This window comes from Heptranchias perlo, unplaced genomic scaffold (genome assembly GCF_035084215.1).
Source record: "Heptranchias perlo isolate sHepPer1 unplaced genomic scaffold, sHepPer1.hap1 HAP1_SCAFFOLD_44, whole genome shotgun sequence".
Lineage (NCBI taxonomy): Eukaryota > Metazoa > Chordata > Chondrichthyes > Hexanchiformes > Hexanchidae > Heptranchias > Heptranchias perlo.
In genome coordinates, this window is record NW_027139453.1 from 12,154,442 (window position 1) to 12,182,243 (window position 27,802).

At 43.3% G+C, this 27,802-nt stretch overlaps 1 protein-coding gene and 2 non-coding genes across 3 annotated transcripts; all 3 read left to right on the top strand.

Annotated features, from left to right (window-relative positions):
- The first annotated feature begins 309 nt into the window (after nucleotides 1–309).
- trnar-ucg (transfer RNA arginine (anticodon UCG)) lies at nucleotides 310–399 on the top strand. The gene is given in 2 exon segments: nucleotides 310–346; nucleotides 364–399. It is a non-coding gene; the product is annotated as a tRNA-Arg (tRNA).
- A 5,058-nt stretch (nucleotides 400–5,457) lies between these two features.
- Nucleotides 5,458–5,530, top strand: trnat-ugu (transfer RNA threonine (anticodon UGU)). Its single transcript has one exon. It is a non-coding gene; the product is annotated as a tRNA-Thr (tRNA).
- Nucleotides 5,531–14,141: 8,611 nt separating this feature from the next.
- Nucleotides 14,142–27,478, top strand: LOC137312958 (probable G-protein coupled receptor 139). The gene is made up of 2 exons (XM_067979320.1): nucleotides 14,142–14,256; nucleotides 26,568–27,478. Exons 1-2 carry the CDS (start codon nucleotides 14,142–14,144, stop codon nucleotides 27,476–27,478), a joined length of 1,026 nt encoding a protein of 341 aa, XP_067835421.1.
- The last annotated feature ends 324 nt before the right edge of the window (nucleotides 27,479–27,802 follow it).

Sequence of the window (27,802 nt, forward strand, 5' to 3'; positions counted from 1 at the left end):
CGATTTGTCTTTTACTTTATTTCCCCTCTCTATTTTTCAGGCAAAGTGCGAAAGAGATTCGCTTTGGAGGCTAAACACTTCGATCAAAGATTTGAACATTGTTTATTCTTATTGTAGGTTTCTCCGAGATCCAGCGGGAGTTCGGTTGTCAGTTTCCTGATTCATCGGAAACAGTAGAGCCAACTTGCAACAAGAAAGAAAACAATAAATGAACAACATCAACAAAGTGAAAGTAAGAGAAAGATACAAGTTGAGTCCTAATCACCCCTGGCCCGGGTTTAAGATCTTCAGCTGAAACTTTGCAACAGCGACCGTGTGGCCTAATGGATAAGGCGTCTGACTTCGGTATTAGTCGTCGATGTTATCAGAAGATTGCAGGTTCGAGTCCTGCCGCGGTTGTTTTTGCATTCCTTCGAACGTGCGACCTGACAGTTTTATCCCGGACCGTTCCTTGCAGTGGCTGACCTCATGGAACGGAAATCCGTAAATTCCTTTGCTTGCAGTAGTTGACCCAACACTTTCAACATTGTCGGTCTGGGTGCTCGGGCAGGACATAATGTAAAAGTGACTTTATTTCTACTGTTTGGATTCAGAAATGTTCGAATAATCCATTGTGCTCTGTACGGACGGGTCCGAATCCAATCCGTGTCGTTATTGTATTGAACTTTCGTTGCGGCCCTACAAAAGTTTTCCACAATCAAAATGGGCTTGAATGCTATTATTATCAATCCAACACCGATGTTTTAAGTCTGTGTCCCCGGTTTGTTTCTATTTTGTTTAAATGGAGAGGGACAATTGGAATTTTTCACCTGCTGTAATGAGATAAAGGGTGAGTAGAGAGGACAGATCGGAGAGAGATCTATCTGTCCTTCCTTGCTGCCTCTGGGGTTTACAGCAAATGAAAGATTAACGGGAATATCAAATGATAAGGGAGCTGGAACTTAAAGGGTTAACTTTATCAAAACTTTTTAACAATCTTGAACCAGTCCAGTTATTAGATTTGCACCAAGTCTGTACATTTTTCTGTTAAATTTATGTCCTCTACCCGGTCTTCATCAAGAAAAAATTAAATCTGGAGGGAAGTCCGGTCCAGATTTGAGCGCAGGATCTCTCTCATTGTTAACAGTCTCCCGTTTTGAACTCGAATCCCACCCATGGCTCGGTTCCCAGTAACTGCTGCAGAGATTGAAGGACTTCGGTCCCTCCTGCATCTCCTGCATTTTACCATCTCGCGATTATTCGATCGGTATTTGGGAACATGGGAGAAAGCCTGGCTTTAAATCCAGAACATTTAATTCCTCAACAATCCGTCTGTTGATCCCATTCCACGGTGTCTTTAGTTAACAATAACCTCGGGAGTGCAATAGGAATCCAGTCCGCAGTTTGCTTCCTTCTCTGTTCCTGTTCTCTCTCGGTGTCTCTGAAACACGATACACTGTTTGGATCAGGAACCGAGTTCTGATCAGACCTGTGACAGACAGGCAAGAATCCGTCACTGAAACCCCGAGACACAGGGAATGCTGTTCATTCTGTTCCAGGGACACTTCGTGAGTCGCTGAAACGTTTGAATTCCTATTCCCACAAAGGACGGAGCCAAGCGGAGGAGGGACGTGTTTCTCAATGATCGGACATTGGAGCCCATCGAAGTGTGAGTTCCGATGGTCGATGGGTGTCTGTTGAACGCCGTGAGGGCTTTGGTTTCCACCCTTAAACTTGGACCCTTCAGTTCGCTCTTTGTGTTCAGCTCTTTTTATTGGTGTTACTGAGTCAGGAATGTTGGACAAGACAGCGGGAGAATTCCCTGCGCTTCTTTCAGCAGCGCTGGGTAATCTTTAACATTTACCGACAGGTTCTCATTTAATCGTCTCTTCTGAAACCTCCCACCAGTTATCCCTCAGGACTGCCCTGATCTGGGTTCCTTTGCCAATCACCTTAAACCTGTGCCTTCTGGTTCCCGACCCTTCTGCCACTGGAAACAGTTTCTTCTCACACGCACAATTAAAATCGCTCATGATTTTGAACACCTCTGTCAAATCTCTTCTTAACATTCTCTGCTCGAAGGAGAACAACCTCAGCATCTCCAATCTCTACAAATAACTGAAGTCCCTCATCCCCGGTACCATTCTTGTAAATCTCTCCTGCACCTTCTCTGAAGCCTTGATATCCTTCCTCGAGTGTGGTGCCCATAACTGAACACAATACTCCAGCTGAGGTCTAACTAGTGTTTTATTCAGGTTTAACATAACTTCCTTTCTTTTGTACTCTATGGCTTTATTTATGAAGCCAAGGATCCCATATGCTGATTTAACAGCCTTCTGTACTGGTCCTGCCACTTTCAACGATTTGTTTACATACATCCCCAGATCTCTATGTTCCTGCACCCGATTTAAAATTGTACCATTTCGTTTATATTATCTCTCCTCATTCTTTAGGCCAAAATGTATCAATTCACAGTGCTTTGCGTTAAATTTCATCTGCCATGTGTCTGGCCATTTCATCAGTCTGTCTGTTTCGTCCTGAAGTCTGTTACTACTCTTTTAATTGTTTATCACATTGCCCAGTTTCGTGTCATCTGCACACTTCGAAATTCTGCCCTGTCCATCCAAGTCCATGTTGTACACTATCTGTTTCAATCCGACGCGATCAGACCTTCTTTACAAAAATCGTTCTCAATGTGCGCCTTGCATTATCAAGTAAGACTTTGCAGAATGTATTAGGTAAGAAACGACATTGGTGTCTGTATGTGCAACGTAATAAAGTGCTTCCTGATTTCACCGTGAAAATCCTAGCTCTAATTTTATGTTCCGCACCACCCCCACCACCAGAGGAAATATCTTCTCTGTATCTACTCTTCCAAATCGTTTTATCATTATAAATACCTCAATCAGATCAACCTTTCAAACTGAAGGGAATAGAATCCAAGTTTATGCAACCTGTTCTCATAATTTAAGCCTTTATGACCAGGGATGATTCTGGTGAATCTGCGCTGCACCCCCTCCAAGGCCAATATATCCTTCCTGAGGGGCGGTGCCCAGAACTGAACGCAGCTCGACAGATGTAGCCTGGCCAAGGCTCGATACAACTGAAGCATAACTTCCTCCTCTTTGTATTCCAGTCCCCTTAAGATAAAGGCCAACCATCCTTTTAACCTTTATGATTACCTTTTGTATTGTCCACTAGTTTTTAGTGATTTGTGTACATGGACACACAAATCCCTTTGCTCCTCCACTGTTCCTAATCTCTCGACATTGAGAACATTTTCCGATTGCTTGGATCCAAAGTGAATTACCTCACACTTCCCCACATTGAACTCCATTTAACACAGTTTTGCGAGACACTTAATCTGTCTCTGTCCCTTTGTAAGTTCCTGATTCCATCCACACAGGTAACTGTGCCGCCGATCTTACTGTCATCTGCAAACTTGGATACACAACTTTCCATTCCTTCTTCCCAGTCATTGATAAATATCGGGAGCACATTCCCGAGTGTTCACTGAAATCCGGGTCATTAACATTTTGAGGAATCCTTGAAAGCCCACTGTGTTTCCCCACAGAGGTTTCAGTGAGCGCTTCAGTAAATCTCGTCCACGGGACTTTATTGGAAATCGTCTGTTTTTGCTGTTCAATCAGAATTGTCTTTGCATCCCGTGCTGGCGAGTCAGGGATTAGTGTTCCAAGAATCAGGAATAGGATCTGGAACCAGATCTTGCCGACTGCGCTCCTGGAGAAATATGAGTTCGATTTTTGTTTTTGATCCGCTCGATCAGATTGAATTTGACACAGAAACAAGAAGCGGTTTTGGTGAAACTGATCAGAGGGTGAAGCGTGAAGGTGGTTGAAGCGATGAGCTGCTCAGTTTACACCTGCCACAGTTTATATCTGGATTCAGCACCAGGCAGAGAGATAGAAACAACTGTCTGGTGTTTATTGATCTGATCGGGAGGTTAATATCACCGACGGCTGATTCACTGAGATCTCCAGGCCTGTGCTCGGCTACCGTTTGGTTTCGTTCCCGGTTCGACGCGTGCTTTTGTCGGGTGAAGGAGACAGATTTTTGCTCTCCCCAAGTTGTTACAATACTGGACCGGCCTCATTTTCTGTGTGAATAACTGGGATAAGTGGACAGAGCAGGGACAGAGAAGGCTGTTCGAACCCGGAGTGGAAGAAGTTCGAACTTTTGACGGACGAGAATGATTTCACTTTCATTATAATCCTGCAATTGCTGGGACCTCGAGCCATAATGATGTATTCACGGCGTGCTCCGTTACCGATAGGTAAATATTGTAGCAAGTGAGATATGGCATGGCGTGATTTGCACATAATTTCTGGAACATTTGCGCCGCTCCTCCGAAAGTTTGAATTAAACGATAAAAGTTGCTTTCGTCGCTCAGCCCAACGTTGCCTTGAACGGCGATCGCCAAATCGCTGTATTTACGTCATTAATCGCGCCGCAGCACCTAACGATTGGACAAAAACAGCAAATGAAGTATGAGGCAGCAAGAAATGACTGAGAAAAGTCACAGACTTCAGCCTCTCAGCTTCTCACTCTCTTTCTCTCAGGCTCAGTCCTTTGTTCCTTTTCAGTCGTTCTTGCTTCTTCTCCTTCCTGTCTTCCTTACTTCTATCCATCACTGCCTTCTTTCTTTGAAAAATGGCGCTCCTGCCATCTGCAACAAGCGGTTTGATGATTTTTGACGAAGAACAAAATTCTAGTGATGCTTAACTGAGATTCGAAACCCGGATTTCTCATTTGGTAATCAGTGAAAGCCCCAAAGCGAGATTCACACCCGGAGATCAACGAACCATTGGCAATAGATCCACGCGGCCACGATAAAATTTCGCTGCCACCCACAGCCGATCAGCCATCCTTTCAAACGGTTCCTAGCCATCAAATCTCGCTTTCTATTCCATGTACAGCACCATCGATTTGTGCACTAATTATTTCAAGTGAGCAATATCACCAAATTTGAATGTACAACTTGTCTTATCCAGTAAGACGACCTAAAATTTAAATGCTCTGAATCCACATTGTCGTTTGTGTGAGAATAGGTGCACTAGGTAGACTAGCGCTAATACTCATTTCCTAATGTAAAACACACACACATTAAACTATTCTGCAGTCGTTGTGGGAGGTCACCCAAAGGAGTAGGTCAAGGCCTGGTGTATCACAGACATTACTCACCAACATTTCGTGGGAAGAGATGCGAAATTTAATAGGATAAGACCAGATAGTGTGGAGAGAGTGTGGGAATACAACAGGATGAATAGGGCGAGAAATAAGATCTACTGCCAGGAGATAAGGAAGAGAGGGTCATGACTGATATCCATGGTTTCTCAAGGAGAGACCGATGAACAAATGATTGATGTTGTTGCGCAGACGAAATGAAGAGGAAGCAGCAACACAGTCGCTTGCAAAAGTATCAATACGATAACTTTGGAAAAAGCCGACATGCATGTGGGCGCCGTGGCTCAGTGGTTAAAGCACCTGTCTTGTCAACAGGGGATCCTGGGTTCAAATCCCAGCAGTGCCTTTAGCTCGTTTTGTTTCTTTGCTCCCATTTTCCAACCGTTGTGTTCCAGAGAGCAGCGAGAGCAACGTTTCCTCTTCCTCATTTGCTGCTTGCAGAAGCCCTTGGTTTGCTTCACAGCCTCTCTGTGTTGACTGCAGAGTTAAATTAGTTCCAGAGGTTCCCGTCCACGGGTTTACAAATGAGGTTAAAGCGCCCCCTGCTACTTTTATATTTCCATTAAATAATATCAATCAATTGCCGAATAAAAATTCAGCTGTTCGCTGATATTCTGTATTTTCCCCAATCGAGTAGACAGGAGGGAATGAATCTTTCTGTGAGGACGTTGGACAAACTGATTCTAGGGTAAAGCTAAACATTCATGGTGGAGATTAAACACAGACCAACACCGCGGGACCGCTTCTGGTCAACGACTTTAATTCTTAAACCAGAGCTGTTTTAGCGAAGAGGTTGAAGAGCTGGATTCTCAATCTAAAGTGATTCCGACCCGCCGGTTTAACCGGATTTACACGGTTCACTTCACTTCAATAGGAAAACATTCGACAATTTCAAAAGATTCATACCCTCATTCTCGAGACCGGAAAGAAAGTGAAACTTCAAATTGTTTCTTGCAGAAATAGCAACAAAGATTCTTATCAGGATTGACTTACATTCAGAGCATGTGTGAGCACCAGAGGACAGAATGTACACGGTTTATTGACGCAACGCACGTGGAGAAAATGTTGGAATGTTTCAAGATGATGTGCAGATAGAAGCTGAATGTTTATTTATCCAAATTCAGTTGATCTCATTGATGCAGAATGCAAAATGTGAAAACACAGACAAAAAACACCGGAGTGATAGGAATAGATTTCAAGCCAATTACATAATGTAAAAAACAATAGAACATTTATCGGTAGGGCTGCATCCAACTTGTAATACAATAGCGAGGAGAATGGGATTCGGACCCTGCGAGCGCACTGCATTAGCATCGCCTCATGATTTCGGCCACCTCGTCGCACCGGTAGCTTCAAAAGCCGTTTTATTTCCTTCTTTCTGAATCCAAACAGTAGAAATAAAGTCAACGTTACAACATGTCCTGCCCGTGCACCCAGAACGACAATGTTGAAATCGTACAGTCAGTAAGACAATGAATGTGTGTATTTACGTCAGGTCTGTCCTGAGTCTGTTAGAAATGGTCGGGTGTAAAACAGTTCCGGCCCATGTAGACTGTCGAGTCCGAGGGTCAATTGCAGTTATCAACACTGAGATAGATAGATTTCTGTTAGTTAAGGGTATCAAGGGATCGGGAGCAAAGTTGGGAAAATGGATTTAAGGCGAAGATCAGCCATGATCTAACCGAATGGTAGAACAGGCCCGACGGGTTGAATGGCCTCCTACTGTTCCTAATGTTCATGTTGTCCTTGGCGTGAACTATTATAATACCACAGAAAACATCAAAGTGAAACTCTCTGGAATGGATAATAATTGAAATTAATGAACGGAGCAGAAACTGGAATCCCCACCGCAGCCCACAGACTCCTGGGGATGTGGATTTCCGTAGAGCTTCTGCTTCATACTTGTCACAACCTATTCCAATATCGTCCAGGTCCCGATACCTCGGGTAGCGCTCTTCAAATAGAAAGGTGTCAGTTTCATCATCATCTGTAACCGTTAAAGTTCTTCATTTCAATGAAATCGACGTTATTTCAAGCCCTTGTCTATGGTTACATTAGTCCACCTGAAGTGTTCGGGCAAAGCCTTATGTCTTCCCGCCCGAAAGACATAAATTCCTAATTGAATAAAGAGCCTGAACGGCCACATTCAAACAGATGGATAAATGGTGCAAGAGGGAAGGCTTCAGATTCCTGGGACATTGGGATCAGTTCTGGGGCAGGAGGGATTTTTTCAAAATGGACGTGTTGCACCTCAACAGAGCTGGGACTAATGTCCTCGCGGGGAGGCTAACTAGTGAAGTGGTGGAGCGTTTGAACCAAATTGGCAGGGGCATGAGCATCAGAAGGAAACAATGGAGGGGAGAAGCAAAGAACACAGAGGATTGGGAAGGTCAAATAACACTAGTTTAAAAGAGAGTTCAGAAACAGGAGATATCAGACAGGGTCAAATCAAAAGCAGTCTAAGATGAGTTCGGAGTGCATGTGCCTAAATGTACGTAGCGTGGCAAAACAGGTTGGTGAGCGGCAGACTCAAGTCGCTTAATGGTTCTATGATTTTGTGGGAATAACAGACACCTTGCTCAATGAAGGGGAGGACAGTGTACTTAATATTCCCGGCCACAAGGCATTCAGGAAAGATGGGGAAGTGAAGGAAAGAGAGGCAGTATTGATCGAATGCACTAATATAGCACTGGAAAGGGATGATGTAGACAAGAGTTCAAAGACAGAAACTATTTGTTTAAAATTAAGATACAATAGAGAAGCTATTACGCAACTGGATGCAAACTGTAGACCACCAAATAGTGGGTAGGAGAGAGAGGAGCAAATTTGGGGGCAAATTACAGAACGATGCAAGAATTATAGAGTTCTGATAACGGGGGGATTCAATTGTCCCAATATAGAATGGGACAGTAAAGAGTGTAAAGGGCAAAGTGGGGAAGGAGTTCCTGAAATGTGTACAAGATAACGTTATGGGACAGGGTGTTTCCAGCCCACCGAGTAAGAATACAATGCAGGGTCTAGTTCTGGGGAATGAAGTTGGGCAGGTGGAGCATGTTACAGTGGGGCAGAATTTGGCGAACACTGATCATAATATCATTAGGTTTACAATAATTACGGGGAAGGTCAAGGAGGAGTTCCTTTCCGGTACAGACTGGACACATCACTGAGAGGTAGAAAGGAAGGGCATGGAAAGCGAGAGATCCACGCATGACTAAAGATACGGAGACTAAAATGAAACAGAAAAAGAAGGCTTATGACAAATGTAAGGATCATAAAACAGTAGAGAACTAGGCTGAATACAGAAAGTACAGAGGAGATCTAAAAAAGGGAATAAGAGGGGTAAAGAGAATATGAGAATAGATTAGTGGCTCACATAAAAGGGAAGACAAAAGTCTCATAATTGTATAAATATGAGAAGTCAAAGGAAGGGTGGGACCGATCAGGGACAATAAAAGGAGATGTTCTTGTGGAGGCAGATAGCATGGCTGAGGAACGAAAGGAAAACGTTACATCTGTCACACGTCTGATCACAAAGGGGGAAAAGAAGGCAATTGCAGGTCAGTCAGCCTAACGTCGGCGATGGGGCAACATTTAGGGCCAATAATCTGGGACAAACTTAATTATCACTTGGAAAAGGTTAATAAGATAAAGTCAGCACGGATTTGTTGAAGGAAATCGTGTTTGACTAACTTGATTAAGTTCTTTCATGAAATAGTGGAGAGGGTTGACGAGGTTGGTGCAATTGTTGTTGTGTAAATGGACTTTCAAAGGGAATTTGATAAAGTAACACATAATATACTTATTACCAAAATTAAAGCCCGTGCGATTAATGGGACACTTGCAGCGTGAATACAAAATTGGCTAAGAGACAGAAAGCAAAAAGTAGTGGTGAACGCTAGTTTGTCAGACTGGTGGGAAGAATACAGTGGTGTTCCCCAGTGGTCAGTATTAGGACCACAGTTCTTTTTGATATATGTTAATGACCTGGACATCGGTATGGATGTTATAATTTTAAAGTTTGCAGATGACAGGGAAATGTAGCAAACAATGTGGAGGATAGCAGCAGACTTCAGGAGGACATAGACAGACTGGTGAAATGGGCAGACTCATGGCAGATTAAATTTAACACAGAGAAGTGCAAGGGGATATATTTTGGTTGGAAGAATGAGGAGAGGTAATCAAAACTAAATGGTACAATTTCAAAGAGGTGCAGGAACAGAGAGAGCTAGATGTGCACATACACAAATATTTGAAAGTGGCAGGACAAGTTAAGAAGGCTATTAAAAGGCATAGGGGATCCTGAGCTTTATTATTAGAGGCATCAAGTTCAAAATTAAGGAAGTTATACCAAACCATTAGAAAACTCCCGTAATGCCGCAACTGCAATATTGTTTTCAATTCTGGGAACCACACTTTAGGAAAGATGTTAATGCTTTCGAGAGGGCTCTGAAGAGATTTCATAGATACTAGGGATGATGCATTTCAGTTATGTGGAGAGATTGGAGAAGCCGGGGTTTTTCTCCTTTGAACAAAAAAGGATAAGGGGAGATATCATAAAGGTGTTCAAAATCATGAACGGTCATGAGGAAATATTTTTTTTACACAGCGAGTTTTAGTGGTCTTAACAGCAGTGCTTGAAAGGGTGGTGGAAGCAAGTTCAATCGTAACTATAAAAAGGGGAATTGGATGAATACTTGAAATGAAAACATATAGAAATGTACGGGGAAAGAATAGGGGAATGGGACGAAATGGATAGCTTTTTCAAAGAACCGGCAAAGGAACAATGGGCCGAATGGCCTCCTCCAGTGCTGAAACATAATATGACAATATGATACCACGTGTTTTCATCGCGGGGAGCAATGCAAACCCGTGAAGCATGTTTGAGAATTATTGGTATTGAGTCGGTGCATCGACAGGAGTGAACCGTGTCACAAAACAGGAGGGAAATTGAACCTCCTTCTGTTTAACGTGTTGCAGTGATGCTGTCAGAGTCCGGCTTACTGTATATTGTTAGATAGAAATATGAACATAATATTGCACCAATCGTTGGGCTGTTCCATTTGAAAATACTTGCAATATCCTTTGGAATTAATTAGTGCAGCACAAACATCACAGTGAAGGGAATTGCGGGCTGTCCGAATGACTGGAAGTAATGTCAATGCTGCTGTTCCCTGATCCCACTGGATGTTTCCCTCGATTATAAATAATGATTTTCTCTTAATCTCTCATCTCACAGAGTCAGTTGGAGCCGTGTGTCCAGCGTCAAGATTCACCATCACTTCTCTGACAGAATGAGAGTTCCATTCGCCGTGTATCCATTTACCGTGTTGCCGCCAATTATACAGACAGTAATGATTTACTATCCGATTATAGCAGCCATTGGAGTCCCCGGTAAGTTATTATATTCATTTCCTAAATGTATGATTCAGAATTTAACCGTATTACGACTCTTATCTCGGTAACTGTCCTTATTTCACTGTGTTTTTTCCAAGTTAAATCAAAGGCAGAAATTCAGTGACTGTATTTCCCGCTCTATCTTGTTCCTTGACTGATCATTCTATTGACAGTATAATGTTATTGTTCATCTCCATCAAAAGCTGCAGCTTATTTTGATCATCAAATGAGTTTCAAATTGGTGCATTTTTAACTGAGAATCCTTGCAGTTTGTGATACAGTGGATATATTTAGATTTAAAGTTATTTCCCGTGGTCCCAAAAGACTCCCTCTCCTCTCCTCCTTCCCCTCATCTAACACTCGGCAATATCCGTTCAATACCTGGACATATAACAGATTTCTTCTCCTCTGCTCCTTCCCCTCATCTAACACTAGGTAATATACGTTCAAGAACTGGACATATAACAGACTCCCTCTCCTCCCCTCCTTCCGCTGATCTAACGCTCGTTCATATCCGTTCTAAACCTGGACATATAACTGTGAATCCGAACAATCAGGAGTGGGATTTGTTCAATCCCATTAATCAGAACTTTCAGACTGTTTTCGGTCTTTTCCCACCAAAGTGTTGATATTATTCCTGGTGATCACAATCCATTCCCAGGGTGGGTTTGTGCTCCACGTAGAACACTGATTCTCACTCTGATCTTCTCCCATGAACGGTTGTCAGCCTGAAATCAGCCACCTCTTCAACCAACGGGCCGGCATTTTGCTGCCCTCTGCCGGTGGGAAGCAGCTAGTTTATGTCAGACCCCTTTCTGTCACGATGCAGGTGAGATTGGGAATCCAATGCAGTGATAGAGCGATTGAAACCGCGGAGCGGCGCTCCATGAAACTGTCCTGGGTTTGACCCGATTTGAGAAACCCGTTTCATCCTCCACCACCTGTATTTTACCCATAGCATCGATTAGATGCCGGGTTATGGCCCCTTTATACTAACCGGACACTTTTATCAGTTAGATCACTCACTTGCAGATTGATACACCTGCTGCACTTTTAGCAAGTCTGTCCGCCCGGTCAAAACGCTGCTCGATACAAATTCACCTTTAATATCACTCAGATCCTTAGAGTGAGAAGATTGTTCTGATCGCATTTTGCCGCCCTGTCCCCATATCCCTTCATCACCTCTTCCTCCATCCACCTGTGATCGGATAAACCATCAATATTTCGGCCGTTTGATTATAAAACTGTGAAGTCTGTTTAAAGATGTTGCTCAGTAAGAACCGAGTGAAGTGAGTTGCCTGACTGTCCCTCTGACTGTCACCAGTCTCAATGTCAATGCAGCCTAATACTCCCACTGGAAAATTCGCGCCTCTATTAATGAGGGTTTCTCTGAATATATCAACTTACAGGGTCAGTTGTAGCTCGGTGTTCCGCACCCAGAGTCACCATCAATTCTCAGACACAAATAAAGTTTAATTGATTGTATATCCGTTCGCCGTGTTCCTGTTCTCCAGGTGGTGTTTGATGTTTGATTCAGAACAATTACTTACTTTATGAATCAGGGTTTAAATAAATCAATGTTCTTGTTATGTGTCCGATAAGTTGTTGTTTATTCTGAAGCATTTGTGTTACTGTTTCTCTCTCAATGTCAAAATTTCATTGAATATCAAATCTGCGTTTCCCCCCACCTTCCTTTTGTGATATTTTCATTGGGATCATAATGTACTTGTAATGTCCAGCAAAAGCTCCAATCTGTTACAATCATTGAACGTGCTGTCAGCTGGTGTAATTTTATCTGAGAATATCTTCAGTACTGTGCGAAATGTTATATACCCCTAACTCCACATTCTCAAGTTATGCTACAATGTCAATTATTTCCGTGCTTTTGATAGTTTTCGCTCAAGAGAACATTAGCAAAATTGCGAACGTCTAGAATTGGAGTTAAATTGTGACATGAGTCGGTCATTGGTTGTGAGATAGGAGACAGAAAGTAGGGGTCGATGTTAATGGAATGTTGTCTTTTATCGCCAGGGGGTTTAATTGAAAAGTGTGGAAGTGCTACTTCAGTTGTACAGAGCTTTGGTCAGACCCGATCTGGAGCACTCTTTTTAGATTTGGGCACAGAATCTCAGGAAGGATATATTGGCCTTGGAGGGGATGCAGCACAGATTCATCAAAATGATACCGGGGCTGACAGGGTTCAATTATGAAGCCGGGTTGCATGAGCGTGGTTGTATTTCCGTGAGTTTAGATGGTTGAAGGATGATCTGATCTCGTTATTTAAAATGGTAAAGGGATTCGATGAGGTAGATGCAGAGAAACAATTTACTATGGTGGGGTCCTGAAGAAGAGGTTAAATTTAACATTAGAGCTCGGCCATTTTTGAGTGAAATAAGGTAACATTTTTTTCACAGTAAGGATTCTGGAAATCTAGAAATGAGCACTGAGATCGATAGATCATTGTTGGGTCAGAATATCAGTGGATATGGAGCAAAGGTGGGTAAATGGAGTTCGGTTACAAATCCGCCATGATCTAATTCAATGGAGGTACAGGCTCGTAGGGCTGAATGATCTCCTCCTGTTCCTATGTCCTTATATCCCGTATCTAGGACCATGAGCCATAATTTCTGAAATGAGAGTTGCATTCATCGTATGTCCATTTCCAGAGTAACTGAAACCTTCAGAGGTGCAAATTAATTCCTGTGTTAATCTTGGAACCCTTCGAGTTCCCGGTAAATCATAGAAACCGGTTCCTGTTCGTATAAATCCGGGTCTCACTGTGTCACTGCTGCTCTTGCGGGACTTGTCATTTGCTGTATTTGTCCTGAAGTGATTCTTTTGCTGATTTCGGGTGAGTGTCAGAAATTCAGAGAATATCACGACCTCCCTTTCCTCCAACTTTCTTGTGTGATATGTTAATTGATGTTATAATGTGTTTTTATTCTCCAACGAAATACATTGAATGTTTCAAGTTGATGCGGCTGTAAGTGAGAATGTGAGCAATATTCAGCCAGTGGGCTGTTGTCAGGTTATGAACACTGTATTTCTGTTAAGTGAATGGAAAAGCAGCATGTGGGAGTTTGTGGAGATCAGAGAGATCCCAGGCAACCACATATGTGGTAAGTGTCCACAGTTCAAGGCGATTCAGCTCAAAGTTGTTCAGCTGAAGTCCGAGGTGCAGACACTGCAATGCATCCGGAAAGGGTAGAGTTAACTGGACACTTTCATCCAGGAGACATTCACACCCCTTAGATTAGGTTGTAGTTTAGATTCGTTCAGTGGTCAAAAACAGGAGGGTGTGATTGCGAGTCAGGCTGTTATGGGGACCCTGGATGTAATGTTGGAGGAGCCACAGCATTTGACCTTGTCCTACAGGTACAAGGCACTTGCTACCTTTAAGGTTGAAAGCAAAAATTGCAGGTAGGATGGGCAAAGATACCACGGCACTGTGGCACAGGAGGCCATTCAAGTCGGGGGAGTAAATGAATGTTGTCGTGGTCGGGGATATTATATTCAGGGGGATAGACACAGTTCTCTGCAGCCGCGACCGAGATTCCCGTGGGATGCGTTGCCAACCGTTTGCCAAGGTTATGGATATCTCCTCGCGGCTGGAGAATAACTTAGGGCATGAGGGGGAGGATTCATTTGCCGTGGTCCATGTAGGAGCCAACGACACAGGTAGAAAGAAGAATGAGGTTCTGCTGAGGCAATTTGAGGAGTTAGGGTTTGAATTAACAAACAGAATCTCAAAGGTGATAATCTCTGTAATACTACCTGAGCCACGTGCAGATTGGAATAGGGACAAACAGGTCAAAGAGTTAAATGCGTGGCTCAAAGAGTGATGTGGGAGACAAGGGTTTCAATTCATTGAACATTGGCAACTGTACGATCGAAAGAGGGAGCTGTTCCATTAACGCATCAAAAAATAAGTTCAAAGTTTAGGAAATGATAAAAAGTTAAAATTAAAGGCTCTTTATCTGAATGCACGGAGCTTCTTAATAAGAGAGACGAATTAGTTGCAAAAATAAAGATAAAATGGTTTGACCTAATCGCCATTGGAGAAACATGATTCAAGGTGACCAAGGTTCGGAATGAAATATTCCATGGAACTTGACGTTCCGAAAGCAGAGTAGCAAATGAAGGGGTGTCGATCTGATAATAAAGGATGACATGAGGACAGTGGAGAGAATGGATCTTGGTTCAGAAGAACAGGAAGTAGAATCAGTTTGGGTGGAAGAAAGATTTAACAAGGAGGAGAAAACACTGGTGGGAGTAGGAGGATTCGAGTCCAGGAGCAGGGATGTCTTACTGCTGTTATACAGGGAGTTGGTGAGACCACATCTGGAGTATTGTGTGCAGTTTTGGTCTCCTTATCTGAGGACGGATGTCCTTGCCATGGAGGGAGTGCAACGAAGGCTTACCAGACTGATTCCTGGGATGGCAGGACTGACGTATGAGGAGAGATTGGGTCGACTAGGCCTATATTCACTAGAGTTTAGAATAATGAGAGGTGATATCATCGAAACATATGAAATTCTAACAGAACTAGACAGACTAGATGTAGGGAGGATGTTCCCGATGGCTGGGGAGTCCAGAACCAGGGGTCACAGTCTCAGTATACGGGGTATGCCACTTAGAACCGGGATGACGTGAAATTGCTTCACTCAGAGTGTGGTGAACCTGTGGAATTCTCTACCACAGAAGGCAGTGGAGACTAAGTTATTAAATGTATTCAAGAAGGAGATCGGTATATTTCTTCATGCTAAATGGATCACGGGATATGGGGAAAATGCGGGAGCAGGGGACTGAGTTCGACGATCAGCCATGATCATTTTGAATGGCGGAGCAGGCCCGAAGGGCCGAATGGCCTACTCTTGCTCCTATTTTCTATGTTTCTATGTTTGTGTTTCGATGGATAGAGGATTGCTTAACGGACAGAAAACAGAGTGCAGAGATGAACGGGACATTTACAGGTTGGCAGGCTGTAACTAGTGGGGTGTCGAAAGGTCGGTGTTTGGGCCTCAGCTATTTACAATCTCTATTAATGACTTAGATGAAGGGGCCGAGTGTAATGCATCCAAGTCTGCTGATGATGCAAAGCTAGTTGGGAATGTAAGCTGTGAGGAGAATACAAAAAGTCTGCAAAGGGATATACACCGGTTAAGTGAGTGGGAAAGAAGGTGTTAGAAGGAGTACAATGTAGGGAAATGTGAGGTTACTCACTTTGGTAGGAAGAATAGAAAAACAGATTATTTTTTAAATGATGAGAATTTATTAGATGTTGGTGTTCACAGAGATTTGGATGTCCTCGTACAAGGAACTCGAAAATAAACATGTTGGTCCAGCAAACAATAAGCATGTTGGCCTTTATTGCAAGGGGGTTGGATTACAAGAGTAAGGAAATCTTACTGAAGTTGTGCAGGGCTTTAGTGAGTCTTCACCTGGAGCAATGTGTACAGTTTTGGTCTCCATAGCTGAGGAAGGATATTCTTGAAGGCGGTGCCAGAATTTTCACTTCATTGATTCCTGCGATGAGAGATGTTCCGCTGAGGAGAGATTGAGTTGAATGGGGCTGTACTCTCTGTAGATTAGAAGCATGAGAGGTGATCTCATTGAAAAACATAATATTCTGAGGGCGCTTGACGGGGTAGATGCTGAGAAGTTGATTCTCCTGGCTAGACAGCCTAGAACTAGGGGGCATACTTACAGAATAAGCGGACGGCCATTTATGACTGAAATGAGGAGGAATTTCTTCATTCAGAGGGCAGTGGATCTTTGGAATTCTCTCCCCGAGTAAATCAATAAAAGCTGCTCAAGTTGATCAGTGGAGAGGACTGAACTGAATCTTTCATCTACATCTTTGCATCTCAGGCAATTCAGGCGGCCATGTGTGTACACATTGATTGGTATGGGGTGCTCGCACTGAGACCGAGGACAATCCATTACATTGAATATGCCACCGAACTTTCTGACCATCCATTACGACCGCCTCATATTTAACAATATTCTTACCAGTTTCAAAATAATTACACGACGTTTCACTGTGAGGTAAGCAGCTGAAAGTTCGACAACTACAGCTCCGTAATTGAGCAAGTTTTAAAGTCATCTTGGCTGGCCTGAGTTCGGGTTTCACCTTGTCCACGGCACGGACATTCTGCGATTCAACTGGCTTGGTGATCAGTTAGATACCCTCCCACCGGGTGGCGCTATTCCACCGACGCTCCGCTCACAGAACTTGTCGGTTGAGCAGAGAAGGATATTCGGCGGGAAACGCGCTGCAAAATTATGGCAGGTGGAGATTAATGTGGGCAAGTGTGAGGTCATCCATGTTGGAACTAAGAAAGATAAATCGGGGGATATTCTAAATGGTGAGCAACTCGGAAAAGTAGAGGAGCACTTTCCTTTTATATATCCTCTCTGACTTGTGCCTCAATACTGGAGTTTACATATGCTGCAACACCATCGCCCTCTCTCTTGACACGGTCTGCTGTAAACAATTTACACCCTACCAGATAGGTATACCATTGATTGGAATCATTCCACCATGTCTCTGTAATGAAACTAATGTCCAATCTATGAACCGCTGCAATACCTTCCAGATCACCCATCTTAGTTATCAGACTTCTTCTATTAATGCAAGCGCAGCTTTTTTAGCTTTCTGATTTTTGTCTTTCCCATTTACTTTATCAATAATTTTAGTTTGTTGACCTCCCACTATTGGAATTAGACTCATTAAGCTTTGATTTGTGTTTTCACTGGTACACATAAAAGTTGCTCCAATTTAACTGGTGTTCTCTTACACTGACCGCAAACGCCCCCGCATCCAGGTTAAACCCTCCCCCATCATTCCAGCTATCTTGCCTGCCAACACCTCTCACCCCAACCACCTCGCACCACCGTTATACAGGTAGAGGCCATCCGGTTTGTAAAGGCTCCCCCTATTGCAAAAGACCACAAGACCATAAGACCATAAGAGATAGGATCAGGAGTAGGCCATTCGTCCCCTCGACCATGCTCCGCCATTCTATCAGATCATGGCTGATCTGATTTTTACCTCAACTCCACTTTCCTGCCTATTGTCCATATCCTTTGAATCCCTTGCTGATCAAAAATTTGTCTCACTCAGCCTTGAATAGGTTCAATGACTCGGCCTTCACAGCTTTTTGGGGTAAAAAATTCCAAAGATTCACGACCCTCGGGGAGAAGAAATCACTGCTCATTTCCGTCTTAAACGGGCGACCCCTTATTCTGAGACTATGCCCCCTAATTTTAGATTCCCCCATGAGGGGTAACATCCTCTCAGCATCTACCCTTTCGAGTCCCCTCAGAAACTTGTAGGTTTCAATAAGATCTCCTCTCATTCTTCTAAACCCTAATGAGTTCACACCCCACCTGTTCAATCTTTCCTCATAGGACAACCCTTCCATATCCCGAATCAACCTAGTGAACCTTCTCTGAACTGCCTCCAATGTAAGTATGTCCTTCCTTAAATAAGGGCACCAGAACTGTTCGCACTACTCCAGGTGTTATCTCACCAGCACCCTGTACAGTTGTAGCATGATCTCCCTGCTTTTACACTCCATCCCCCTCGAAATAAAGGCCAACATTCCGTTTGCCTTCCGGATTACCTGCTGCACGTGTATGTTGATTTTTTCTGTTTCATGGGCGAGGACACACAGAACCCTCTGTAGCGCAGCATTTTGTAGGATTTCTCCATTCAAATAATATTTTGCTATTTGACTTTTCCTCCCAAAGTGGATGACTTCACGTTTTCCGACATTATATTCCATCTGCCAATTTTTTGCCCATTCACTTAACCTGTCAATATCCCTTTGCAGACACTTTGTGTTCTCATCGCAACTTGATTTTCCACCTATCTTTGTATCATCAGCAAATTTCCCTACAAGACACTCTGTTCCTTCATCCAAGTCATTGATATATTTTGCAAATAGTTAAGGCCCCAGCACTGAGCCCTGCGGCACCCAAAAGGTACAGATTGACATTTTCAAAATGACCCTTTTGATCCCGACTCTTTGTTTTCTGTTAGTTAGCCAATCCTCTATCGATGCCAATATATTACCTCCAACACCATGAGCTCTTATCTTGTGCAGCAATCTTTTATATCGCACCTTATCGAATGCCTTTTGGAAATCCAAATACACTGCATCCATTGCTTGCCCTTTATCCACCCTGCCCGTTACTTCCTCTAGGAACTCTAATAAATTTGTCAGGCACGATTTCCCCTTCATAAAACCATGTTGACTCTTCTTGATTGTATTATGAGTCTCCAAAAGTCCTGCTACTACTTCCTTAATAATGGATTCTAGCATTTTCTCAATTACAGATGTAAGGCTAACTGGTCTTTCGTTACAATTTTCTTTCTCACTTCCTTCTTGAATAGGGGTGTTACGTTTGCGGTTTTCCATTCCGCTGGGACCTTTCCAGAATCTCCTGAATTCTGGAAGATTACAACCAATGCATCCACTATCTCTGTAGCCACTTCCTTTAACATCCTAGGATACAAGCCATCAAGTCTAGCGGACTTGTCAGCCTTTAGACCCATTAGTTTACCTAATACTTTTTCTCCAGTGATAGTGATTGTTTTTAGTTCCTCCCTCTCCTTTGCCCCTTGATTTTCAACTACTATTGTTGTAATATTAGTATCTTCTACTGTGAAAACAGATCCAACATTTCTGTTCAATTCCTCTGCCATTTGCTTGTTTTCCATTATTTCTTCGCCAGTCTCATCCTCGAAGGGACCAATGTTTAATTTAGCTACCCTCTTCCTTTTTATTTACTTGTGGAAGCTTTTACTGTCAGTTTTTATGTCTTGATAGTTTACTCTCATAATTTATTTTCTCCCTCTTTATTATTCCTTTAGTCATCCTTTGCTGGTTTTTAAAGTTTTCCCAATCTTCTGGCTTACCAGTAATCTTTGCCATGCTGTATGCTTTTTCTTTTAAACTGATACCATCTATAACTTCCTTCATTAGCCTTGGTTGGTTCACCATTTTTGTGGAGTCTTTCGTCCTAACAGGGATATATTTTTGTTGCGAGTCTCAAAGTATCTTTTTTAAATGTTTGCCACTGCTTTTCCACCATCCTACCATCAAATCTATTTACCCAATCCACTTCAGCCAATTCCGCCCTCATTCCTTTATAATTGCCCTTCTTTAAGTTCAATACAATAGTTTCAGACATAGGAACATAGGAACATCGGAACACGAGTAGGCCATTCAGCCCCTCGTGCCTGCTCCGCCATTTGATAAGATCATGGCTGATCTGTGATCGAACACCATATACCTGCCTTTGGCCCATATCCCTAAATACATTTGTTTGACAAAAAGCTATCTATATCAGATTTAAATTTAGCAATTGAGATAGTATCAATTGCCGTTTTCGAAAGTGAGTTCCAAACTTCTACAAGACTTTCTGTGCAGAAATGTTTTCTAATCTCGCTCCTGAAAGGTCTGACTCTAATTTATAGACAGTGCTCCCGACTCCTAAAATCCCCAACCAGCGGAAATAGTTTCTCTCTATCCACCCTATCCGTTCCCCTTAATATCTTATAAACTTCGATCAGATCACCCCTTAACCTTTGAAACTCTGGAGAATACAACCCAAATTTGTGTCATCCCTCCTCGTAACTTAACCCTTGAAGTCCGGGTATCATTCTAGTAAACCTACGCTGCACTCCCTCCAAGGCCAATATGTCCTACCGAAGGTGCGGTTCCCAGAACTGCTCACAGTACTCCAGATGCGGTCTAACCAGGTTTTTTTTTATAGCTGCAGCATAACTTCTGCCCCCTTGTACTCTAGTCCTCTAGATATAAAGGCCAACATTCCATTTGACTTCTTGATTATTTTCTGCACCTGTTCATGTCACTTCAATGATCGATGTCCCTGAACCCCGAAGTCCCTTTGGACATCCACTGTTTTTTTCACTTTTTACCATTTAGAAAGTACCCTGTTCTATCCTTTTTTGATCCAAAGTGGATGACCTCGCATTTGTCTGCACTGAATTCCATTTGCCACAGTTTTGCCCATTCACCTAATCTATCAATATCACTTTGTAATTTTATGTTTTCATCTACACTGATTACAATGCAACCAATCTTTGTGTCATCGGCAAATTTAGATATGAGACTTTCTATGCCTTCATCTCAGTCGTTAATAAATATTGTGAATAATTAAGGCCACAAGGCAGATGCCTGCGGGACTCCACTTGTCATAATGTCACTCTTTAGTGTTTTTATTTTCTTCATTATTGTTGCTTTACTTATGTTAATTTTATCGAGTTCCTGTCCCCGATTCAATATCAGTTTTCTTGGGATTTCCGGCAGGCTATCCTCTTTTTCAACTGTCAATATCGACGCAAAGTAATTGTTCAACATGCCCGCCATTTCCCCATTGTCAATGACAATATCCCCACTTTCAGTTTTCAAGGGGCCAACACTGCTCCTGACCACCCTCTTATTCCTAATATAACTATTAACGTTCTTCGTATTGCTTTTGATATGCCTTGCAAGTTTCATGTCATACTTTCTTTTTGCAGCCCTTACTATCTGCTTTGTGACCCTTTGTTGATCTTGGTATCTGTCCCATTCGCCAGGATCTGTACCATTTTATGTCTTTTTGTCTGAACTTTCCTTATGCCTTATACTGTCCCTTACCTCTTTTGTTGTCCATGGCTGTTTTTTTGGCAAGTAGAGTTCTTTCACCTCAGGCGTATAAACCAATTCTGTATCACGTTAAATGTTTCTTTAAACATTTCCCACTGATCATCAGACGTTTTACCCATGAACAGATTTGCCCAGTTTACTGTGAAAAGTCTCTGTCTCATCCCATTGAAGTCGGCCTTGCCCAAGTCTAAAATCTTAGCAGCTGACTCACTTTTTCCCTTTCAAACACTACATTGAACTCCATCATGTCATGATCACTATTGGATAGATGTTCACGCACAGTTAAGCCGTTAACTAAATCTGGTTCATTACTCATTACTAAATCGAGTATGGCTTGCCCCCTTGTTGCCTTTAGGACATACTGCTGTTGAAAACTATCCCGGACACTCTCAAGAAATTCACTACCTTTCTGACAGTTGCTAGTCTGCTTTTCCCAATCTATGTGAAGGTTGAAGTCCCCCATTAAGACCACTATGCCTTTCTTACACGCTTGTCGAATCTCTGCATTTATACAATCTAGCACTTCAGAGCTGCTGCCAGGGCCCCTGTGTACAACTGCAACTATAGTCTTAGATCATATCCTATTTCTCCATTCAACCCATAAGGTCTATGTTGGCTGCTTACCTGTCGTTATATCCCCCTTTATCATTGAAGTGATTTCATCTCTAATCATTAAGGCTACTCCTCCCCATCATCCATTTACCCTATCTCTCATGTAGACCTTATAACCTGGTATAATTAGTCCCAATCCTGACCATCCTGCAGCCAAGTCTCAGTAATATCTATCATGTCATACCCTCCAATTTGAATTTGTAGTTAATTAAATTTATTCCTTATACTCCGTGCATTTGTAAATAGAACTCTTAGTTGGGCCACACACCCTAGCCTGACCTTCAGCTTTGCTGCCTTACGCCTTCTAGTTCTTATTTTATCTGTCGTGCCTCAAGTACACTTTCTTTCTGCTGCTCTACGCTTTTCCCTTTCACTTGTTCTTGAACAACTGTTTGTACTATTTCTATTGTAAATTTCCCCTGGATCTTCCCCTCTCTTGCTGCTCTCAACTTTATTCCCTTCTGACTCCCCGTTCAGGTTCCCATCCCCCTGCCACTCGAGTTTAAACCTTCCCCAACAGCACCAGCAAACACCCCCGCGAGGATATTGGTCCCGTTCCTGCTCGGGTTTATCCGTCCCGTTTGTACAGTTCCCAACTTCGCCAGAACCGGACCAAATGTCCCATGAATCTAAATGCCTCCCTCCTACACCATCCCTGCAGCCACGCATTCATCCTGTCTATTCTCCTGTTCCTATACTCACTAGCACGTGGCACTGGTAGTAATCCTGAGATCGTTACCTTTGAAGTCCTGCTTTTAATTTATCTCCTAACTCATTAAATTCACCTTGCAGAACCTCATCCCTTTATTTACCTATGTCGTTCGTACCAATATGGACCACGACTATTGGCTGTTCACCCTCCCCCTCCAGAATGCCCTGCAGCCGCTCCGTGACATCCTTGACCCGAGACCCAGGGAGGCAACATACCTTCCTGGAATCACGTTTCCGGCCGCAGAAACGCCTCTCTGTTGCCCTTACAATTGAATCCCCTATCACTATAGCCCTGCCACACTTCTTCCTCCCCTCCTGTGCAGCAGAGCCACCCGTGGTGCCCCGAACTTGGCTCTTGCTGCTTTCCCCTGATAAGCCATCTCCCCCAACAGTATCCAAAGCAGAATATCTATTTGAGAGGGAGATGGCCCCAGAGGACTGCTGCTCTACCTGCCTAGTCCTTTTACTCTGCCTGGTGGTCATCCATTGCCTTTCTGCCTGTGAAATCTTTAACTGCGGTGTGACCACCTCACTGAACGTGCTATCCACGATAGTTTCAGCATCGCGGATGCTCTACAGTGAACCCACCCGCAGCTCCAGCTCCGAAATACGGTTAGCCAGTAGCTGCAGCTGGACACACTTCCTGCACACATGGTCGCCAGGGACACTGGTAGTGTCCATGACTTCCCACATAGTGCAGGTGGAGCATATCACGAGTGCGAGCTGTGCTGCCATGACTTGCCTTAGACTCTCAGACTCTCCTTCCGCTTTCGGTCTCTCCTTTTATACTGTGCTCACCTCTCGGACTCTCCTGTCTCACCTGTGACGTTGCACAGTTCCTTTCTCTTGTTGCAGGTCTGTTGCTGCTTTTATTCCCTAATCTCAGTCTTCAACGCTCAGGTCCACTGTCGCTCTGTGGAAAAAGTTAGGAAAAGCAAGGCAAAGCAGCACCTCCTTCCCCCACTTCACCGAACTCCCACCCTTACCAAACGCTCAGCAAGCCACTCTGTCCTGCCGCACTCCTTGCTGTCGCACTGACATGCCCCTGTATTTCTACAGTTTGTGACTCAGATGAGTCAGCCCTGCCCCACCTTCAGGTTCCAGTTTAATCTAGCTAACCAATTTACTTACTACAGCAGCTCTCTCTGCTGAAGCCTGACAGAAACTTAAAAATGTACACTTTAAAATTGAACTTAACCAGTTGAAAGCAGGACCCAAGATCCTCGCTCTCAAACTGGATGTGAAATTCTATCATGTTGTGATCACTGCTTCCCAAGGGATCTTTCACTTTGAGATCGTTAATTTATCCTGTTTCGTTAGCCATTGCCAGATCCAAAATGGTCTGCTCCCTGATTGGTACCCCGACGTATTGGTCTAAGAACCAGTCGCGAATACACTCTGTCAACTGCTGCTCAGGGCTATTTTGCCAATTTGATTTGTCCAATCTATGTGAAACATGAAATCGCCCATGATTTTTGCATTACATTTTTTTAGAAGCCCCCCTTAGTTCCTGATTAGTATTGTGCCCTGCAGTGTCGTTACTGTTAGCGGGCCTATATACTACTCACACCAGCGATTTCTTTCCCTTGTAATTTCTTACCTCCACCCAAATAGTTTCGAAACCTTGATCTTCTGAGCGAAGATCATTTCTCAATATTATACCAAATTCATCCTTTATTAACAGAGCCTGCCCACCACCTTTACCTTTTTTCCTATCCTTCCTAAATGTTAAATAACCCTGAATATTTAGCTCCCAACCGAGGTCACCTTGCAACCACGTCGCGAAAATGACCACGAGATCATACCCATTTGTTTCTATTTGTGCCGTCAATTCTTCGATCTTATTACGAATGCTGCATGCATTCAGATAAAGAAACTTTCAATTTGTCTTTTTTACCATTCTTTCCTACCCAGGCCCCATTTGCTAGTGCACTCTTATGTTTGTATGCTCTGTCCCTTCCTGACACACTCTGTTTATCTTTACCCCCATCGCTTTCCTGTACTACTTCCTTGTCTTTTCTTTTTATTAATCTAAACTTCATCCCACCTGAGCCCTCCGCCACTCTATTTAGTTTAAAGCCTTCTCTACCGCCCTTTTTATTCGGTTTGCCAGAACATTGGTCCCAGCTTGGTCCAGGTGAAGCCCGTCCTAACGGAACAGCTCCCTCTTTCCCCAGTATTGGTGCCAGTGCTCCAGGAAACTAAACCCACTTCTCCCACACCAATCTTTGAGCCACGCATTCTTCTCTCTGATCTGATTTAATCTGTGCCAATTTGTTCGTGGCTCATGTCATAATCCAGAGATTATCACCTTTGTAGTTCTGCTTTATAATTCAGTCTATAGCTGCTCAAACTCCCTCAGCAGAACCTCTTTCTTAGTCCTACCTATGTCGTTGGAGTGCCACTGTTTGAGGAAACGAAAGCCTGAGTCCCGACCCCAGAGCCTTCGCCACGCGTTGGTGCCGAATTACCCTGTGTTTCTCTGCACTAGCACGTGGCTCAAATTTGTCCAAGTGCTCAGTCACTCTGTCCCTATTAACAGATTCTGGTAATTTTCCCACAACTGACTTTAGAGCGGCAGGTATATCGTGATATAGTTTCTATCTCCCACCCTTCTCAAATATTGGAGAGTCCATTGTAATTTTCCAATCCAACAGCACAATTAATGAATAATGAGATTTTGAAGACTATTTACGAAAACAGCTGCAATTTCCTCAATTACTTCATTCCAGACCATGGAGACAAATTCTTCATAACGATTTTTTGTCGGAGTGATATTACAGATGGATTCAATTCAGAGGTATGAATGTCCCAGACAATCTTTCTGAAGTTGAATCTCGGCAGGTACTTTGTTACCCTTGGTGGAACCACAGCCTCAATTGTCACTTTCACTGGTCTGTTCTGCGATCCGTGGACCTGGTCGAACGAGAGACTCTATTATCAATTGCACTGGTCTGTACTGTAATCCGGGGACCGGGTTGAACTACAGCCTCTATTGTCACTTGCACTGGTCTATTATTCGATCTCGGGATCGCTGCCATCACATCCCTTTGAGGTCGGATTGTGTCCCTTGTTGCATCCTGTACTTGGAAGGTACATTTGTTTTTTAGGCATAATCGAACAAGATAAAGTTGTCCGTTGCTGCTCATTTCTAACCCTTTGCCCCTTGCGGACATTGTTGGAGTTTCCCCAAATGGTGTTGGACTGTGGAAGTTGTCGATGACAGACATGGGTTTTGCAGCGATGGAAAGTCTGTTGACCATGTGATCGGTTCAGCTGGGGTTTGTGAAACGAAATTGCTGCAACTTGGTCGAGTTCAAACCTGCCAAGTTCCCTTGTGTGATGATGTTTGACAGCAGAGTTTTGCTGCAATCTGTTGTCACGACCTCCAGTCTGAGAATAAAATCTGACAACTCCGAACGATTTCCGACCACCACCTGGTCCACTCCCCTCTCCTGCTCACGGGTCCAAACCCAGCCAGTTGAGATCACCCTTCGGGGTCCCCATTTTGCATTGACGCATTTTGAGCTGGCTTAATTTTCACTGCTCCGCACTGAATAAGTATCTCCCAATTTATAGTTGACAATTTATTACTTACTTGCAATCTATATTCTTACGTTTTCTTTCCATTATGTCATTTGCCCTTCTGACTTACAACTGATTGTAATTATTTATAACATATTATCTCGCTTTGTTTTGGCTAATGTTCATCAATGGAATTAAAAATCCTTGGTGCTGCGCCGGGTTTACACTGCTCCTCTGGCGAACTTACGGTGTCAGAGAGGGTGCAGTTCCGAGTAAATTCACAGAGAATATCTTCGATTCATTCCTTCCTCTTTACTGGGAATGTTTATTTGTTATTATTTACTCAGCACTCTCATATACTCTCATAAGATGTATGTTTCACACAAAATACTGTGAAATTGGCTCTTTTGCTGTAACCTGTTGTGTGATTCACTGTTTCTGTTTCTTTCCCTTTCACAGCTAACGTGATGACGATTGTGATCCTGTCCCGAGGAAAGTGCGGTCTCTCGAAATGTGTCACTCGCTACCTGGTGGCCATGGCAGCGGCGGATCTATTGGTCATTATCAATGACGTAATATTGTTTCGGATTAAGGAGTATTATTTCCCGACTAACTTCCTGTTCCTCACCCCTGTGTGCTCTTTCCAAACTGCCCTTAACCATGCTGTCTCAGACATTTCTGTCTGGTTAACAGTCGCTTTCACTTTTGATCGTTTCATAACCATTTGTTGCCAGAAGCTGAGGACTAAATATTGCACCGAGAAAACTGCAGCCGTGGTTATAGGAACTTTGTGCCCGCTGTTCTGTTTAAAAAACATCCCCTGGTACTTTGCATTTGAACCATACATTATATTGGAGAACGTACCCTGGGGCTGTATTGTAAAACCAGACTTTTATCCTTCAGCTGCATGGGTCGCATTTACATGGATTCACCGCTGTTTGACTCCACTGCTCCCAATATTCCTGATATTGCTGCTCAATTCTCTGACTGTAGGAAACATTTTGGTTGCCAGTAGAGTCCGCAGGAGGCTCAGGGGCAGCAAGAGTGATGCGAATCACAATGATCCGGAGATGGAGAACCGAAGAAAATCCATCATCTTACTCTTTGCGATATCCGGCAATTTCATACTGCTATGGATGACGTATGTTTTATATTTCCTATCAATGCAAATTACGAACAGTTATTATTCCACAGGTTTCAATGACCCGATGTTTATCGCAGATCAAACCAGCTACATGCTCCTGCTTTTGAGCTGCTGCACAAACACGTGTATTTATGCAGTGACCCAGACTAAATTCAGAGAGGAGCTGAAGAATGGTGTGAAATACCCTCTCAAATTAATATTTATATTCGTTAAACTAGGACAATAGCGGCAGAATTCCCAGCATTAGAACTGTATTCCGTCTCATATCCCATCCTGTGCTCCTCGATTGGTTTCGTGGGTCCAAACAGGCGGGCTCTGCTTCCGGACGTTTCCCAAACACAACACTGGGAAATATGTGACACAGACCGCATGTTCCATACATTGGAACATAGGAACAGGAGGAGGTCATTCAGCCCCTCGAGCCTGTTCCTTCATTAAATGAAATCAGGGCTGATCTGTATCCTAACTCCATTGATCCACCTTGGCTCAATATCCTTTAATACCCTTTGCTGCACAAATCTCAGGTTTAAAGCTGTTAATTTAGCAAACA

Coding starts and splice junctions, on each gene's coding strand:
- LOC137312958 (XM_067979320.1), top strand. CDS start 14,142: ATGCGTTGCCAACCGTTTGCCAAGGTTATGGATATCTCCTCGCGGCTG. Junction 14,257..26,567: donor TGTAGGAGCCAACGACACAG/GTAGAAAGAAGA, acceptor TCCCTTTCACAG/CTAACGTGATGACGATTGTG.